We start from the raw sequence: 16,929 nt of genomic DNA, 5'->3' as shown, positions 1-16,929 counted from the left end.
TAGGATATGAGGACTATCCCTCTGCATGGACGATAGCAAGTGTATTCATGGCTGGATAGTCCAATGCAGGGCAGTGTGCTCCTGCTCCTTGAGTCAGCCAGTCTCCAAATGCCTCAGAGTAACCTCTTCCCAGAAGCTGGCATGAGAGGAAAGTTTAGCCAGACAGAAGCAGGAATTTCTAAGGGTGTTCCTTCACTGCCCCAGGGACAGAACAGGGAAACATTTGATAGGGAGTGGGCTTATTCGGACATCAGTCAAATGTGGCCTCTGTCTAAGGTCTCTCCGAGTGTTTTAAGATCTGCTGGTCCAGTAAAAGTTATTCAAGATGAATGTTAGTATTTTCTAAATATAGTCAACAAAACTCAGTCAAATAGGAACATTCGGGGAGGCATGGGGAGTGGGGTGGGGGGAGAACCAAACAAACTATTGGTGGATCACAGTGGTGGGCAATGAATGTAAAGAAACATATATTCTGAGCAATTTAAGAACTTTTAGATTTACAACCTTCAAACAAAATCATTTCTTAGGAGTGTGAAAGCTGCTGTGATCTCTTCAGAGAAAGAAGATATATCCTTTGGAAGAAAGCCTTCATCATTTATGTTAAATTGATGTCATACATGAAAACTGCATACATCAAGCCCAGCTTAGCCCAGCTTATTTACAAGTGGCAGTGTATCTCTTAAACTATGCTTTCTTAAAGCTATATTTAATATGCCTGTTGTTGTTGATGATGTAGTTTATTGGAAATAGGGTTTTTCTGTATAGCACTGGCTGTCCTGGAACTCACTCTGTAGACCAGGCTGGCCCCAACTCAGAGATCTGCCTGAGTGTTGAGATCAAAACGGTGTGCTCTACCACTGCCCGGCTTAATATACACTTAATAATTAAGGATACCATAGCAAATTAGGTCCTAGTGTGTGGCACCATGTTGTAGTATAGAATAGTATAGGATTATAGGCCCCTAATTTTGGACATGCATACTTGATAAATGGTTTCTTAAAAATTGAAACATGCTATAGGTCTCTGTTCAATTTTTAAACATGCAGCATCTAGACTAACATCCCTTTTGGCTGGAACAATGCAAGGCATGCATGGATGCCAACCTCACTTCCAGACATGCAGTGTCTGAGCTCACACAGACCCATCTGCCAAAGACCTGCAAGAGATGCATGCTATGTCAAATACCATGTTTTGTTTGTGCATTAGCACAGAACTCACTCACAGCACCGCTGCTGAGACCTCTAGAGTTTCAAGATTTTTGAACCCAGAATCTGGTGGCATCACCACAGAGACAGACCTTCATCTTTCTAGAACCATCAGAAATGCTTTACACGTATTAAGTTCATCACGGATGCGAAGTAAAAAAGAGACTGGAATGTTTTAGGCAACTTCATACCAAAGAATCTATAACCAGCTGGTCAGGATAGGTGTAAGTTAACTCTATACATCTAGCTAAACCGGTCACGAGGATGGGCTTTTGAAGACAACCCCCCTGCCTCTACCACTTAAATTCTTTCAGAAGTTAAAATGTCAACTAAGTTTTCACAAAGGTTTAGGTTGCCACATAATGAATGCTGAATTAATTATAAATTAATGATGTCATCACAGACCACTTAGTTAAAGAGAAAGGCATGCCCACACATACGCAAGAAGTCTACATAGGAAAAATGAGAGCAATCCAGTTTTCAGGCACATTGATGTCATCGCACTATACTGGAATTATGCATGACATCGGAGGAGCGAAATGCCATAGGACTTTTCTTTAAATGGAAGTCTGTTAAAGGATGAACTAGAGAAAAGGGCGTTGGGTGAAAAAAGACTAATCATATTCCAGTATCATTAAAGGGTACTGAGCGCCTGAAACTGAGACACAGCCTCAGTCTCTAATCGGTAAATTCAGACTGTAAGATTCATAAGGATTAAGCGACCTTCCTTAGCTTGTGCAGCCGATAAATATCAGAGCAGCAACTTGAACTCATGTCTGACTTCAAAACCATTCTGTCCCACTCCACAGCCTCTAACAGTTTTGTTTTTAAATTCCTACTATATTGTTTTGTCCAAAAGACTTTAATAGGACAAATAAATCTGGACCATAGTTTGAATGAAAGTAATAATGATTCTGTTTTCTCTATTCTAAGACACCACCATTTGTGAAGTACTATATTGAATTTAATTACAATGTTATGGGGGAAACACCCTCAATACAAAAGTGCACCTGGTCTAAGGCAATCCTGGAACCCTGAGACACACAAAAAGAATGTGTCTGTTATCCAAGAAGACAGCCTGCAATGTAAGGCAGACACACCCTGCTGACTCCAACCCACAGAGAAGGCTGGAGGGCAGCTTCCAGGAGTCCATTTTCTTCCTCTATCATAAATTCCGAGGATCAAACTTCCAGGAGTCCATTTTCTTCCTCTATCATAAATTCCGAGGATCAAACTGTTAATGCAGCCAGCACTTACACCCACAGAGCCATCTCTCTGTCTCTAAAAGGTTCCTAAGATATTGTTCTATGTATCTGTGTTTACATGAAGAAATTTAAAAAGTTAGTGGGAAAAAAAAATTCTGTTTCACTCAAACCCAAATCAACTGCCTGGACGATTTTGCTTGGCATCTCTTGTGTCACGCACATGTTTAGTACATGAGCCTGGTACACACAGACCTCAGGTTTGGAAATTCGATTCCTATCTGGAAATGCAGTGCCTGTGTTCTCAGCCTGCCTTGTGATGTCTCAGAGCGGCTAAGCATTGCCAAAGTCTGGGGTTTCTTAAACAACTACAAAGGTGAGGCCCACATAGGACTGAGAAAGAAGTGAACTTAAAATGCCCAGGTTACCTACCTACGTTAAAAATCTATCAATCAATTAACGGATTGCACTTGTTTCTGAATCCCACTACACAGAACAAACTTGCATGACATAGGATAGACAAACACAAGACAGAGCTATAGTTTTTATATGCACCAGGTATTGCGTCCTCTAAGGGGAGCTATAAGGAACACATTTCTTTCTAATTTTAATTATGTGTATGTGTCTTTCTGGGGGCACACGCACAAGAGTCTAGGTGTGCTTTCTCGAGTCGGAGCTACGTGAGGATGCTGAGGACCAAACTTCAATCTTCTGTAAGAACAGCAAGCGTTCTTAACCACCAAGACATCCCAGCAGCCTGAGAACTGTATTTCTGACTCTTTTGTCAGTAATTTGGAAGGTACTTGACTAGCTTGGAGGTACAGGAATCAGGGCAGCAAGCCTTTGAATTGTGACCATTCAAATCAGATGATCCCAAGATTTTTCCGAGCATTCAGGCTGCAAATAACTCATACTCTGAGATACTGAGGCAGTCTCAACCAAAAACAAAAAGAAAGCTGCATCAAATGGACTGGAGTGATGTATAAGCAGCAGCCCTGAAAGCCAGCAGAAGCTCACAGGGTTGACTCCATCAGATGTCCAATGAGAATACATGAATAAATGAGAGGCCTGCTGCAGAGACTCTAGCGAACAATGGCTTCATGGGAAAAGCGTCAGGCAAAGCCGCTTCATTACATCTACTGGGTGACGCTCAGCCAGAGAGATGCTTCATGAGTCAGTGGCTTTTAGCAGGCAGAGCCTCGCAGTGCTGGCCATCAAAAAAAAAAAAAAAAAAAAAAACCACAGGGCAGCCTGGTGCTTTCTGGTTAGTTACCTGTTGCTCTCAGGGCTGCAACAGCTTGTGGGAAATTTAGGAAAAGAGAGATCTTGCCATATTCCAGAAATTTCATTTGGGTTGCAAAATAAAAAAGACAGAGAGGCCCAGTAAGAATGACAGAGAGCATGTTGTCTGCAATTTAACACACACCACTGTGTTCCAAAAATATTCATTTCCTAAAAGAGGCAAGTGAGACACAATTACTTAGAGATTCATGACCCTCCATGACATGTTCCACATTCATTTCTACCTTCTTGGTAATACGGGGCCACCTGGAAGCTAAACCTCATGCCACATTTAACTGAAGCTGTGGCTAACACATCTGCTGGCCCTTGATGACGGCTCAGCTTTCTGCAACACTACTCTTTTGGGTGGGGTCAGAAAATGATCCCTTGGATAAAAGTGCACAGCAAAACCAATGTCAATTTGTAACCCCCAGAACCTGGTGACAATCTGCTCCAAGCAGTTCACAGGGCTACTCTGGAAGGCACGGCTGCTTGGCTGAGGTAACCACTCACCAAAATGCTTGGTCACTTCTCACAAAGTGAAGGATTGGAAAACCCAGTTCTCAAACACCTGTGGTTTGAATGCCTGAGATTGCATTCCTCTTCTCCCTCCAACAAAGGCTCATTTCGGTAGAAGAGCCCCACCCACCTTTGTTAAACAGGAGCAGGAAGTCAGTAATTTCCAAAAATAGGTTATGTAAATACCAAGGCGTGCTAACCCTAAGGACACTCTGCTGTGTTTTCTGAAGCCCCCCTTGTTACCTTGTACAGAAAAGGCAGACACCTGTCTAGGATATATGGAGAATGGCCTCCCTCATTTATGAGGGGCACAAAAGGACTGTCCTTAAGACAGAGGACAAAACCACTTTGTATCTGGAAAGGGACACAGCTTTGTGTCTGCGTGCATTTTCAGCCAATTATGTCTTAATACTGAGGCCAAGTTGTGTGATTTAGTGACTTGCTAGTTCCTTAACATGTATCTCAGTGGTTCTGCTGCAGAACTGGGAAACACCACATGGGGCACACTAGTGGTCCACGTGGAAGGCAGTACTTCCCTTGTACAGCGTTGGGAAATCCTCAAACCTTCAAAATAATACACCAATCATGTGCATGAAAGTAAAAAATAATTCATTTAAATAATGCAGAATAAACAAACATTCTCCCCTCAAAGTAAAACTGTGTCTGGGAAGGAAGGGGGGGAGGGAGGGAGGGAGGGAGGGAGGGAACCAAAGCTTCAAACCACACACTTAGCAGAAGTTTGTAATTCCATTTTCAGTTATTGGCTAAATCAGTAGTTAAGCCTGGGTGAAAGGCAGGAAACAAATGTGCTGCACTCTGTATACAAATGAGATGTACTGGTCCTTTCCCAGCCTTCCAAAGAGGCTGAAATGAAAAGACACAGTTGGTAATTTTGGGTCACCCTGCAGCTGGGATACTCTGCACCCAGGATGAGCTATGGAATCCTAAATCTGCTGATGGTGGCGCCTACCTTTGTGGAGGTCCTTCTGCTGTGGACCTGGGAGTTTGGCCGACAGCATGTTCCACACTGCACCACAAAATGTAACTGTACATATTTAATTATTTTTCAGCATATATACCTCTAACTGGTTTGCTGTACTTTATAAATTAACAAAATAAGCATGTTATTTTCTTTGACACGCCATCTCAGGACTATACACCCGAGAGACTGCTTGGCTCCCAAGGAGAAGTTCAACTTGGGGGACTATCAATGGGGGGGTGCCACTGCAAGTCCCTGAGGAAGAGAGAGGGAGAGGAGATCTTATTGGCAACTGTACCGAGCCATAGACAAGCCATTCCTCAGTAAGGAGCTGGATAAATGGTCCCGTCCCAGAGGAACCTGAAACCCTCTTGACTCCTCTCTCTCAAGCTCCCTGCTGACTGCGTGAGGCATGAGGGATGGTATGAGATTCCAGCTTCCCATGCATGAGTGGGAGTCTCCAGAGTTCATGGCAGAATGCAGCAGGCACTAGAAGTTCAAGTAGGGACTCTGGTTTGCACTGAAATAGCCTTTAGAAAATGAGCTCTTGACAATGATCGTTATTGACATACCAGAAACTAACAAGCTTCAAAAGTGCTTAAGCAACCATCTCCAATGTCAGTTCCCTTCAGCAGGCTCTACAAACTGCATTTAGCATGCAAGATACTACCACTGAGGTAAACCGAATGCTAGGGCATGCACCTGGCCTCTGGAGGGCTCATTGTTGTTTCTACTGAGAGGTGGAACCGCCTCTCACTCTTTGCCCTATTTCAAGCAGATGTGTCTAAGAGGCTCTCCCACAGGGGCCTGACTCTCTCAATGGTGAACAACTGTCTAACACTAAGAAGAATGGGAACTGCTAAGTTGTCAGCATTGCTGTGTTTCTGGTTTTGGTTCCAAGTTTTCCCTTCAGCACCTGTTCATGGTTAGTTTGTCTTATTCCTGTATTTAAAGTAGTCACAGCTGTTCTACACGTAAGTCATTACTCTGGAAAAATTTGCAAAAACTCATTGCTGTATCATCACTTTGGCGACTGACGGGCTATACTGAATGAACTTCCTCTCAGAAAGCTAACAAAGTTAACCCAAAATCTAGCCCAGTGTTGCTGAGTTCTTGCTCTCACTTTTGAAGAGTTTTCTGCCACCTTCTTTCACTGTCACTTCGATGTGTCTCAGCTACATTCCCACACGCTCCTGTGCACAGTGTGCACCTACAGACTGGAATCCTATGCTCAGACATGGGAACACCGGCAGTGTCCACTGACTACCTAGTCAAGACAATGTCTGCCACTTATAAATGTGACTTGAACAGCTACTCCCAACCGTAACGTGGAGTCTCCAGCTAGGCTCAAGGTACCTCGCACGTTTTTTTTTTTAGGAAGAATTACAGTTGGGCGCTGCACATCTGACACACCTTCTGCTGTGTATTAAATGTCCTAGGCAGGTTCTGCAGGGCAGCTTTCTATCCTAACTTCCCTCACACCACAAGGGAAGAGAGCTTTAGAAACTGATGCTCTGGGGCAGGAATGACAGGAAGTAGTATCTGTAAATAAATGATTTTCTTTCCATCCTAGCACTTTCTAATGAGCCTTTTTGCCTAAAAAAAATTTTGAGCAATTTTGAGGAAATCTGATGTGGCGAAATCCTGTAGTTATAAAACCACTTGCTGAATGTTTTCCTGTAAGGCTGCCTCCCGTCAGCAGGAAGGCCTGTGTGGAGGGCGCTCTGCCTGGCCTGAGCATGCTGTTGGTGGTCTCAGAAGGTCCTCCCTCACTTCCTCATGCATGTGCACAGCGACTAAGTGGCTGTTCTCCTGTTGCATAGACAGCAGGGTTAGTACTCAGGGTTAGTTTTTTATTTTGTCTTATTTTTCATTCAGAATGGATGTGAAACTTACTAGCATACCTACGCTGCAGCCCCATGCAAGCAAGCAAAAAGCAAAATATTGAAAATGGAAGATAAGGAGAAACTGGCTAGCAGGCAGCTAAACTCACCCTTTTGTACAGCCTATGGTCCACCAGGGGGCTTTAGATAGTAAAACAACACCAGAGAGCTATTAGCATGTGAGGGTCACAGCAGAAATCTTATCAACAGCTTTATTAGCATGTGAGGGTCACGGCAGAAATCTTATCAATAGCTTTATGTCACCCAAAGACACTAGCAGGTGGTTTCTCTTGGGAAGGCCAAGAAGGGTGGTGGCAGGAATTGGGACAAACAGGAAGAAGACCCATCAACTTTTAAAAAACTGTTGTGATCACATGACTTAGAAATGGGTCCTGCTGACTTCTCAGGCCACTGTCTACCTACCTTGTTGAGAGGGTGTCATGAAGTTTTCTACTTAACACAGATTGTAATGCTTCTAAGAGACAATAAACATGACAGTTCCACTTATGAAAGTAACACTAAGTAAACCAGAACGGGGTGTGCACATCTGAGGGAACACACAAGTTTAAAATAACCCCCAGGAGAGAGAGAGACTGGACTCCATCAGGCTCTTTAGAGAAATGTGCTGGAGACGGGAAGTGAGCAGCGAGCACTACATCCAGCACACAAAGGCTCTGCTGTCTGCTTGTGTGGTTTTTATCATCCGGACCGGGAAAGAGCAATAGTCTTTCTTTAGCTGCAAATGGTGAGCAGAAAAGAGCCCCAGGCCTGATGCTCTCCTTCCCAGGAGACCTTGCCAGCTTCCCCGGGGATGAGCTGGTTAAAATATGAACTCAGGACAGCTGAGATCTTCGGCCAATTCCTCAGTTAAAGTTAAGTGAGGGATTCCTCCGTCCAGCCTACTTCAGCAAGCAGTCTTTCATGCAATTATACGTCAAGTATCTTACTCTTTGACTCATCCACTGTGAACACAGAACACACCCTCAAAAGAACACACACTGCAGAGTCAGTGAAGGACTCGGGTAGCTCTGCTTACCCTGCATTTCTCATATACGTTTGGACTCGAGAAACAACATGAAGTGAGCACAGCACAGCTCAGTTTAACCCACGGATGTTCTGGTTTATTGAAAACGGCCTCAAAAAGCAACATTAGGGTCTAGACCAGATGAACCAGTCTCACCAAGTGGAGTGGCCGCTCTGCACCATGGGAGCTAAGTCTACTAGTCTCTGTGCTGGACAGTGTTTTGGGGGCTCTCATTCTGTAGGCAAAACAAAGAAGATGAGGAACTGGACTTATGAAGAGGTAAGGAAAGTGACCTGGGGGAGTCCAAGGTATTTTACCAACCAAAGAAGCTCGGCTATTCTACCAAGTCATAACTGCTTGACTGTCAACTGAAAGGGATTGGCTTAACAACAGAGACAGGAGACTGATCGATTTGAGGGGGGACTTGCAGAATCATTCTCATTACGTGAGATCGTACCCTGTAGTTTACTATCCGTTTCCCGCCAGGACTTCTTCAGTCAGCTTATTCATACTTGTATTTCATATGCTAGCTCTTAGGGCAGGAGAGCCAGGGGAACGTGGTGGTGGAGGTGGAGGAAGACCTTGATCCAAGGCATGGAAGAGCAGCCAGGGCATGGACCTCCCACCTTGGATTCCATCTAGAGAACACCCAGTACCCTAATGAGCTCTTTAAGGTTTTCTATTACTGTTGATGGAGTGGCTACTACGAATGTTTCTTTCTATGGTCATACAGATGAGAGTCTGTGTTAAATAATAGTAAGTAAGTCTTAAAGGCAAGGTATTTTGAAATATTAGCAATGTAAAGAGAGAGAGAACCTGGCGTGAGGTCTCTGAGGAATGAGGGGATGGTTAAACAGGAGAAAGAGCAGCCAGCTCTCAACTGCACAGCTCCTGATGCTCTGGGAACACACACTCCCCCTCTGTGCAGCTCCAACGGCCACCGCCATGGACTCCAGGCTTCATCTATAGAGAGGAAGCAAACCTCTCCCTTCAGCCCCAGACATCTTAAGTCTTCAGCAAGAAAGCTCACATTTGAGTAGATGCTCCTCTAGCAAGGCTCCATGAAAACATGTTACATCCTTGGGGACCAACAGGCTGTCTTTTCCTCTGTGCTCCCTGCCCTCCCACCTTGGACCAAGTCAGATTGGCTCTCTGCACTAAACTGAGTGGAAATGCTATATTCAATATATCCAGCAGAGGGCACCCGCCGCTTAGTGGAAGTTTCACATGTGAGAACCTAAAGGTCTGTCTTCCTTAATTTTCTCTGTGGATGCCTATTAGCAGATTAAGGACATACCGTGAAGACCATAAGGCAAACTGGCATATAAATGGTAGGTTAAAGAAAAACTTGGACCAAAAGCTAGTACGAGTAAATCACATTCATGCCCAAATCCAAACAGAAATGCACTGGGGGGGGGAGGGGGGGAGGGGGTGGTCTCCATGGTCAGACACACACCCTCTCGAGTCACTGCTGCCCAAGTGGCAGTGCCAAGATGCCACCATCCTGTTACAACCTGGAATGCTTGCCCCATGCTTGCTAGAGGTCACCAGCATGGCACAGAAGCATCAAGTGGTCAGAAAGGTTGGGGCTGGTCTATCATTCCTTATGAGCACAATGGTAAGATAAGGACTTGGTGTACCTGTGGCGACAGCGACGCAGAAACCTCATTATCTTCCGAGCAGCTTGGTCCTGCTTTTTGGTCAGCAAACTGCTCCTGAAAAAGTCAGAACATGACTGTCACAAGAAAGGTTCCAGAAAGCTTACAGTGCAGACCCTGAACCAATCTGATCTACAGCTGGAGGAGACTTTCAGTTATACGGTGTCACAAATCCAACTGAAAAGCATACACTGCTCCCACAGTGCAGAGATCAGCCTGGGGACTCTCCCAAGCTTTTGCTTTGTTTTCTTGAATTTGAGACAGCAGCGTCTACTGCATCTGAGGCTGGCATCAAATCCCCAGTACAGCTGAGACTTCTGAACTCCGGATCTCCTGCCTTCACGTCCCAGTGCTGGCACTCGAGGCTTGAGCTTCCTTGACCACTTTATATGGTAAGAGGATACGGAGCCCAGGGCTTTGTACACACCAGGCAGTTACCCTGGCAACTGAACTATGGCTCTCTCCCACGTTTTAAAGGAAACAATATGAAGACTAAAAATGAGATGGTCCCTCCATATGCCCTTACAACTTATTCATTCGTCTGGGATAAGACAAGAGGTTGCTTTGTAGGCCAGATTAGCCTCGAGTGTTGGGATTACAAGTGTGTACCACTATAACCAGGTTTTTTTCCTGTTGTTGTTGTTTGTGGAAACAGGCCTTATAGTGCTAGCCAGACTTCTTCAGGCCAGGAGTTAATTCTGAGCTTGATACTCTCTTTGGTCTAGTTTCTGTTTTTAATCTTTAGTCTACTACGTTCTAAACTGGAATCACTGAGCCCTGAGCCCTATGTACTCTCCTGAAGTAATTAGGGAGTCGATCAAAGTTCAGAACACTGCAGAATGACTCTCTAGTACAAACTCTGGTCCGGACAAATTCTGATCTATATTGAAGTTGGCCAATGACATAAAAATAACACCATGTGGCAGATAAAGGACCTTTAAGAGAGACCAACAACTAATAGGTACTGTTACACAAAGTCACACTGGAGAGGAAGGTGCTGCCTGCCACGCCTCTGGCCCTGCCCAGAGGCAGGTCTAGGTACCGTGCCAGGCAGAGCCTCTGCCACACCTTGCAGGCTCTTGACCCACCTGAGCTTCTGCTGCACGATGACAGCGGTCCTGCGGGCCGGCCGTCTCCGGCCACACTTCTTGTAACTCCGGTAGAAGTTCTGGATCAGCACTGCGGCGCGCCGGCTCTGCTGGAACCGCTTCTGCTCATAGTAACTTCGGAATTTGCTCTGGATAAGGATGGCCGCCTGGGTCATCTTTTTGTAAAGTGCATACTGTGGGGGACACAGAAGGAACAGGACAGTAATGACAAGAGTTGGAAGTCCTCCAAGCTTAGGAGGTAAGAGCCCCTCCTTCCTTCCTACCCTAATCTCTGCTGGGAGCCAACCTCAGGATGCCAACAGCAAGCTTCCAGTACTTTTCCAAAATGCAAAGAACTACCTTCAGGATGGCCTGCGGGCAACACTGTATCTCCATCCTCACACAGCAAGGTGTTATTCTACCTCTCTTCAAGCTTTCCAAAGGCATTTAAAAGGTAAAAACTTAAGCTGTGCTTTAAGATGAGAATTTACTATCCAATTTAGAAACATTTGAATTCTTAAGTCTGTCTCTTGATTCCACTCAGACAGAGCTACCCAGCAGTCAGCACCTCTTTCTAACTAATTTGCTCCATGGCACACATTTCTGATGGAGTTACAAGGTCCCAGATACAAGGCTTATCACAAAATGCTGACACTTTTAAGCCATTTCACCCTACCAAAGAGTAACAACACTCGTCAGTCCCGTACAGCAGGCCTCGGAATACACCCTGGGGGGCTATTAGAGCTGTGGGCTACTTAGGAGCCATGTCAGAGGACCCCAACCAACCTACTCCACAGCCACAGATCCGAGGAAGGGACAGAAGCCAGGCCTGGCTCCTAAAGCAGTCTTGCAGCCCTAAGAACACAATGCTCGCCACCATGCCATGTGAGAGTTTCTGACAAGTGAAGAAGTCACATGAAGCTCCTTGCTTAAGGCAACTTTCTATTGTTAAGGGACCACCCACTCAGAACCCTAGCCCCATGCCTAACCACGTCGCTCGCTCGCTGTGCCACAACCCGAAGAAAGGAAACTGACTTCTTAGAATGTCCAAAAAGCAAATCTGCACTCCCTTGACCTGCTTTATATTCCTTTCCACCCATCCAAAAGTCCTGTAAGGTAAGAACACTGCAGCTTACAGAGCTGCTATGGACCATGTCATTGTATCCTAAACACAGGGCACATTCAGGTCCCTGGGGTCATAGTGAAGCCTTTCACAGAAATTAGGTATTTGCTTAATATTCACTAGGTCCAAAGTCACCAGCTTTCATGGACTGCCCTGGCCATGAAAAGTCCACCTGTTATTAACGCCCAAACCTCCTCCACTAGAAAAATCACAGGTCCCCAAGGACAGTTCTGGTGTGTGGCTGGCTTAGCAAAGGGTGTTTGGTGCCTCTGCCATCTTAATGAGCTCTCCTTGTGGCTGGTGACGAGTATGGCATTGGTGACTCTGGTGAAATGGTTTGTGAGAGGACTTGATGGATCATTACCTTCAAGGCTATCCATGTCAGCTTGGGGGAGAAACAGAAAATACAAATTAATGTTAGTTTACCAAACAGAGGGAACAAACCAGACAAAAATCCCAAAACCAGTACAACTCCCAACCCAAACCAAAAGCAACAAGAAGGCAGCCTGGCTGTGTTAACATCTTCCACCGTCCAAAATACCGTCCCTACAGTTCTCACTACTTCCAAAGACAATGCCTTCCATCTTCCTAGCAGAAGACAACATTCGCTCAGCAGGGAGGATCTTTTGCTGCTGCTGCTTCTCCTTTTTTTTTTTTTAAATAAATAACTGCTGTCATTACAGACTTGAAACCTCGATTCTGTGTATGACATAATCCAGTGCTAACATGAAACCTGCTCACCAAAAATCACGGAGATAAAGGGACCACAGTGTCAGCGTTTTACATAATAAACCATCAGTGTCTGGGATCTCGGACTCAACTGGCCAGAGCTGGAACCCTTGCCTCCCTGCCCCTGATAGAGTTTTAAGGAGAAGTTTGGAAGACAAAACAGAACAAAATAAAATAGTAACACATGTTAAAAACCAAAATCCTGGGTCAGGAGAGCACAGGACCTCAAATTTCTTTGTAGTTATTATACAAGTAGCACACACTAGCCTTCCCATAACAATGTAAGGGCTACTCAGGCAGGGTCCTAGAAAATAAATCCAAGGTTTTCTAAAACCTTCTCCAGAACCGGCAGCGTGTGGATCCAGGTTGGCCTTGAACTTGCCACCCTTCTGTCTTAGTCTCTGAGTGCTGGGACTAGAGGCTTGTGCCACTGTTCCCAGTAAAAAGATCAAGGTTTAACATTGAGTCTAAAGTCAATAAGGAAGTTTCAGTATTTTATAACTACCTTGATATCTATAAACTCTAACATCTGCTTAATTTTCCAAGCCTACTTTCTTCCTCTGTGAATGGCAATACAATTGCTTGGAGTAGCTCTGAGACTACACCGCTCCTGAAGACTGGCATACTGGGCTCCCCAGGTAGCCTGGCTACCCCACAAGCAGGCAGCAAGGCCTCCATGAGACAGGCCTGCCTGTTATTCTTGCCCCTATTGGCTAAAGCTTGAGGCAGGGTGCTGTTCTCTTTCCCTAGGGTTCTTAATTATAGCAATTCAAGTTAGGTCTTTGTTATCAGAAGCTGGAGGTGGGGCTTTTTAGCCAAACCGAAGAGCAGCATCTTCCTCTGAGGCCAGGGCAGCTTGGACAGGTGCCCTTCCCTTCTGGGACACATAGCTAAGTTTACCTGTTTGTACTTCCTGTAACAGCGCTGGATGACGGCAGCGGCCACTTCTTGCTGTTCCCGCAGGGGTCTGCCCTGAAAGGTGAAGCAAGGGAGATCAGTAAACTGACCTAAGACTTGTCAATATACAAACAGCTAAAACCTTTACTCATGTCATACGTCTAACATAAGAATTGTCAACATATGGAGGCTGCAGAGATGGCTCAGCAGTCAAGAGCACTGGCTGCTCTTCCGGAGATCCTGAGTTCAATTCCCAGCAACCACATGGCAGCTCACAACTGCCTGCAACTCTAGTTCCGGGAATCTAACACCCTCAAATAATTGTCATCAAAAGAATTGCCATCATACAAAAAACTTTACCCATGTCATGTGCCTGGCTCAAGAAATAAAACCCAGGTTTACTGAACCACATCAACAATCACTATAAATTAAGAAAAATAGATTTTCAGAATAAATCCTAACTATCTTTGCTTTTAAAAGTCAAACCATATTTGGATGTCAAGAGGACTAAAAATATGTATTTAAGAGGCTTTTAACAAATTAGGAGTTGCACTACTGATCCTTCAGGATCTCTGCAGTCTTCCCTAAAGAATCTCACTCCTGTTTCTAACACCTGTGGACAGCGATAAATCCCATTAGGAATGTGTAGAAAGTAACACATTCCCACCCCAATAAAAGCATATGTCTAAGGTGATGACCGAGGTCCCAGGGCTCAGGGTTTGATTTAGCCATATGTCCCTTGGGCGGAGACATCAATTTACCAACAATAAGTAAGTTGATGAGAGCCACCCCACTGGTTGTATTTGACTAAAGCTCCTGAAAGTTATTATGATGATAATATAACATAACATAATGTCTTCCAATAGACATTTGATCAGACCACAAACCACAGAGGTAAGGGACCAGGACGCTCCTCTTTTACCTTGTACTTCCGGAAGGCTGTCTGGACAAGCCTGGCAGCTTCATAGAGTTCTCTCTGCTCATGGTCGGACAGTGTGAGCTGAGCGAGCTCACTCTCCACCTTCTCACTGGTGGACGCACTCAGGAATTCTGACCAGTCTGCTGCAGAGGGAAGGCTGGGTTTCTCGAAAGCCACCTCACTGACTGGAGAGCCTGCGGGACTCAAGCTGGCATTAGAAGACGGCGTTAGGGGCTCAGTGTACGCACTCCTAAGACAAGAGGAGAAAGAGAAGACGTTAGCGACTACTGTCACCGTCCATTAATTAATACTCCAGTAATTAATAAGACAAGACAGGATCCACCTGGAGCTACCTGGGCCGGTAAGATGCCTCCACTCTGCGAGTGGCTATACACACTCAACACTTCGGTTGCACCTTGGTGAGTTCCTACTGAGCACCTATTACCAGCTTAGCACTGTGCTAAATACTAAGCCCATTAAGTACACTCACTATGTTGCCTCTAGGAAACTTTAGCCAAAGTAGGCATATCCTGAGATAGCATTTATTTTATGTATATCCTGAGACTCATTTATTTTATGTATATGAGTGTTCTATCTGCATGTACACGTACATGCCAAAAGAGGGCATCAGCTCCCATTACAGATGGCTATGAGCCACCATGTGGGTGCTTGAACTGAGGACCTCTGGGAGAGCAGTCAGTGCTCTTAACCACTGAGCCATCTCTCCAGCCTCGTGACATGGCACCTTATACACACTGATGTGGGAGAAAGCAACAGATGGAAAGAAGACAGAAGTGGCATACTGTCCTGTGCTCTCCTTGGGAAAGTCTCTCTTAACCCTTGGCCTCCCTGCCTCCAGTTAAATCCAGGCCTTTATCCTGGTCAGAGGATCCCCAACTCCAAATCTTCCCAACCTGATGTGGGCAGCACTGGGCAGACGGTCAGCATCAGCTAGGTAACTGGCCAGCCAGCTCATCGTACTGCTAATGGTGGCTGGATCTGTTCTTTCCAAGGCTGAGGATTCCATGGGCACAAAGTTCTCCTGCTTGATTCGGTCTGGTGTGGCCTCGATAATGTGCTCCGCCAAGGTCATCATGTTCACCTGCAACCAGAAGGCCACAGAGCACATGAGCTTAGGAAAAACAAAACAAAAAGCAAACCTTCAAACTCTATCCCCTGCCCCTGACCTTGCACAGGACATGGAGGGATACAGAAGTTGGGAAGACAGATGACATATGCTTCCATACTATGCATTCAAATAGCATTTTAACTTAGGATACAATTCACCCTAAGACCTGATTATCTCCTAACCATAGTTTGGCCTCACACATCTTTTAGAGAGCTTTTGTCTTGGGCCCACTGTCTACTATCAACAGTATCTGTCAGTTATGGATCTCACACCTGGTGCAGGGAGGTGGGGGTTCCAGGTAAAACAGCATCTTAAAAATATAATGACATTTATTTCTGTGCCTGCACACGTGTAGCCAGAGGACAACATGCAGGAACTCATTCTCTCCTCCCACCTGTGGTCCAGGACCTAAGCTCAGTTTGAACAGGCTGAGGGCAAACACCTGTTACCTGCTGCATTATCCTGTTGCCCTAAATGTTAAATTTTAATTAACTGTGTGTGTGTTTGTGTGCATGTGTGTCTGTGTGTGCACATGTGAGAACAGCTGCTCACAGCCCAGAAGACAGTGTTGGATCCCCTGGAATTAGAGTTGAGAGCCACCTGGCACGGCACTGAGAACCAAACTAAGGCTCTCTGCAAGATCATCAACCTCTCTTACCATCAAACGAGACTTGCCAGCCCCTAAGATATCATCTTCCCTCACCAATATCCTTCACCACTCCCCCACTTCTTGTCTGGATACAACATCTGCTGCACCTCGGCTCAGCTACGCCCACCTGCTTCTGGACCTCCTACACTCAGGGGAAGGTTTATGGCCCAGTTCTGGGACGTAGTGCTGTGCAGCATGCAAGTATGAGAACATGAGCCTAACCCCAGCCGCACATAAAAAGGCAGAACACAGCGACATGGGCCTGCAATCTCAGCACAGGGGAAGCAGAAGCAGGACGATTCTGGGAGACTCACTGAGAGACCCTGCCTTCCGACATTAGTAGGGAGCAATGGGAGAAGACCTCCAACACTTATAAAAATAAAATTTAAGATTGGAGGTGTCTTTTTAAAATTCCTTGCACACCTCTTAAAAATGGTAGTCAAAACCACAGGAGTTTAGGTTTCCACCAGATCCTCTGGCTCAGAGGAGAGGTGTTCTGAGAGGAACTCCAAAGAGGGGGAAACACTGCCCTCCTATCATGAAGGCAGCTCAGAAAATTACCGTGCTATGGGTTCAAGCTTTGCACACTGGTTCCCCAGTGTGTGGAGCTGCTGGGGAAGGCTATGAAACCTTCAGTAAGTAGG

General features: G+C 45.4%; 1 protein-coding gene across 12 annotated transcripts in view; it reads right to left on the bottom strand.

The window, feature by feature from the left end:
* Positions 1-16,929, bottom strand: part of Camta1 (calmodulin binding transcription activator 1) — an 814,691-nt gene that overhangs the window by 4,130 nt on the left and 793,632 nt on the right. For 6 of the 12 annotated variants that reach the window (XM_085838558.1, XM_029476777.2, XM_029476776.2 and 3 more), the window contains 6 exons: positions 15,422-15,609; positions 14,511-14,757; positions 13,592-13,663; positions 12,327-12,347; positions 10,840-11,033; positions 9,734-9,808 (listed from right to left, as the gene is read on the bottom strand). In XM_085838558.1, the coding sequence (XP_085694684.1) occupies positions 9,734-9,808; positions 10,840-11,033; positions 12,327-12,347; positions 13,592-13,663; positions 14,511-14,757; positions 15,422-15,609 (797 nt within the window). Of the gene's footprint in view, positions 1-7,179; positions 7,211-9,733; positions 9,809-10,839; positions 11,034-12,326; positions 12,348-13,591; positions 13,664-14,510; positions 14,758-15,421; positions 15,610-16,929 lie in introns of all 12 variants that reach the window. The other 6 variants (XM_085838559.1, XM_029476778.2, XM_029476775.2 and 3 more) reach the window with 3 other exon arrangements.

This window comes from Mus caroli, unplaced genomic scaffold (assembly GCF_978045245.1).
Source record: "Mus caroli unplaced genomic scaffold, Mus_caroli_1 scaffold_6, whole genome shotgun sequence".
NCBI lineage: Eukaryota > Metazoa > Chordata > Mammalia > Rodentia > Muridae > Mus > Mus caroli.
The sequence above is the reverse complement of the archived record's forward strand: the minus strand, read 5'-3'. Positions and strand labels throughout refer to the sequence as shown.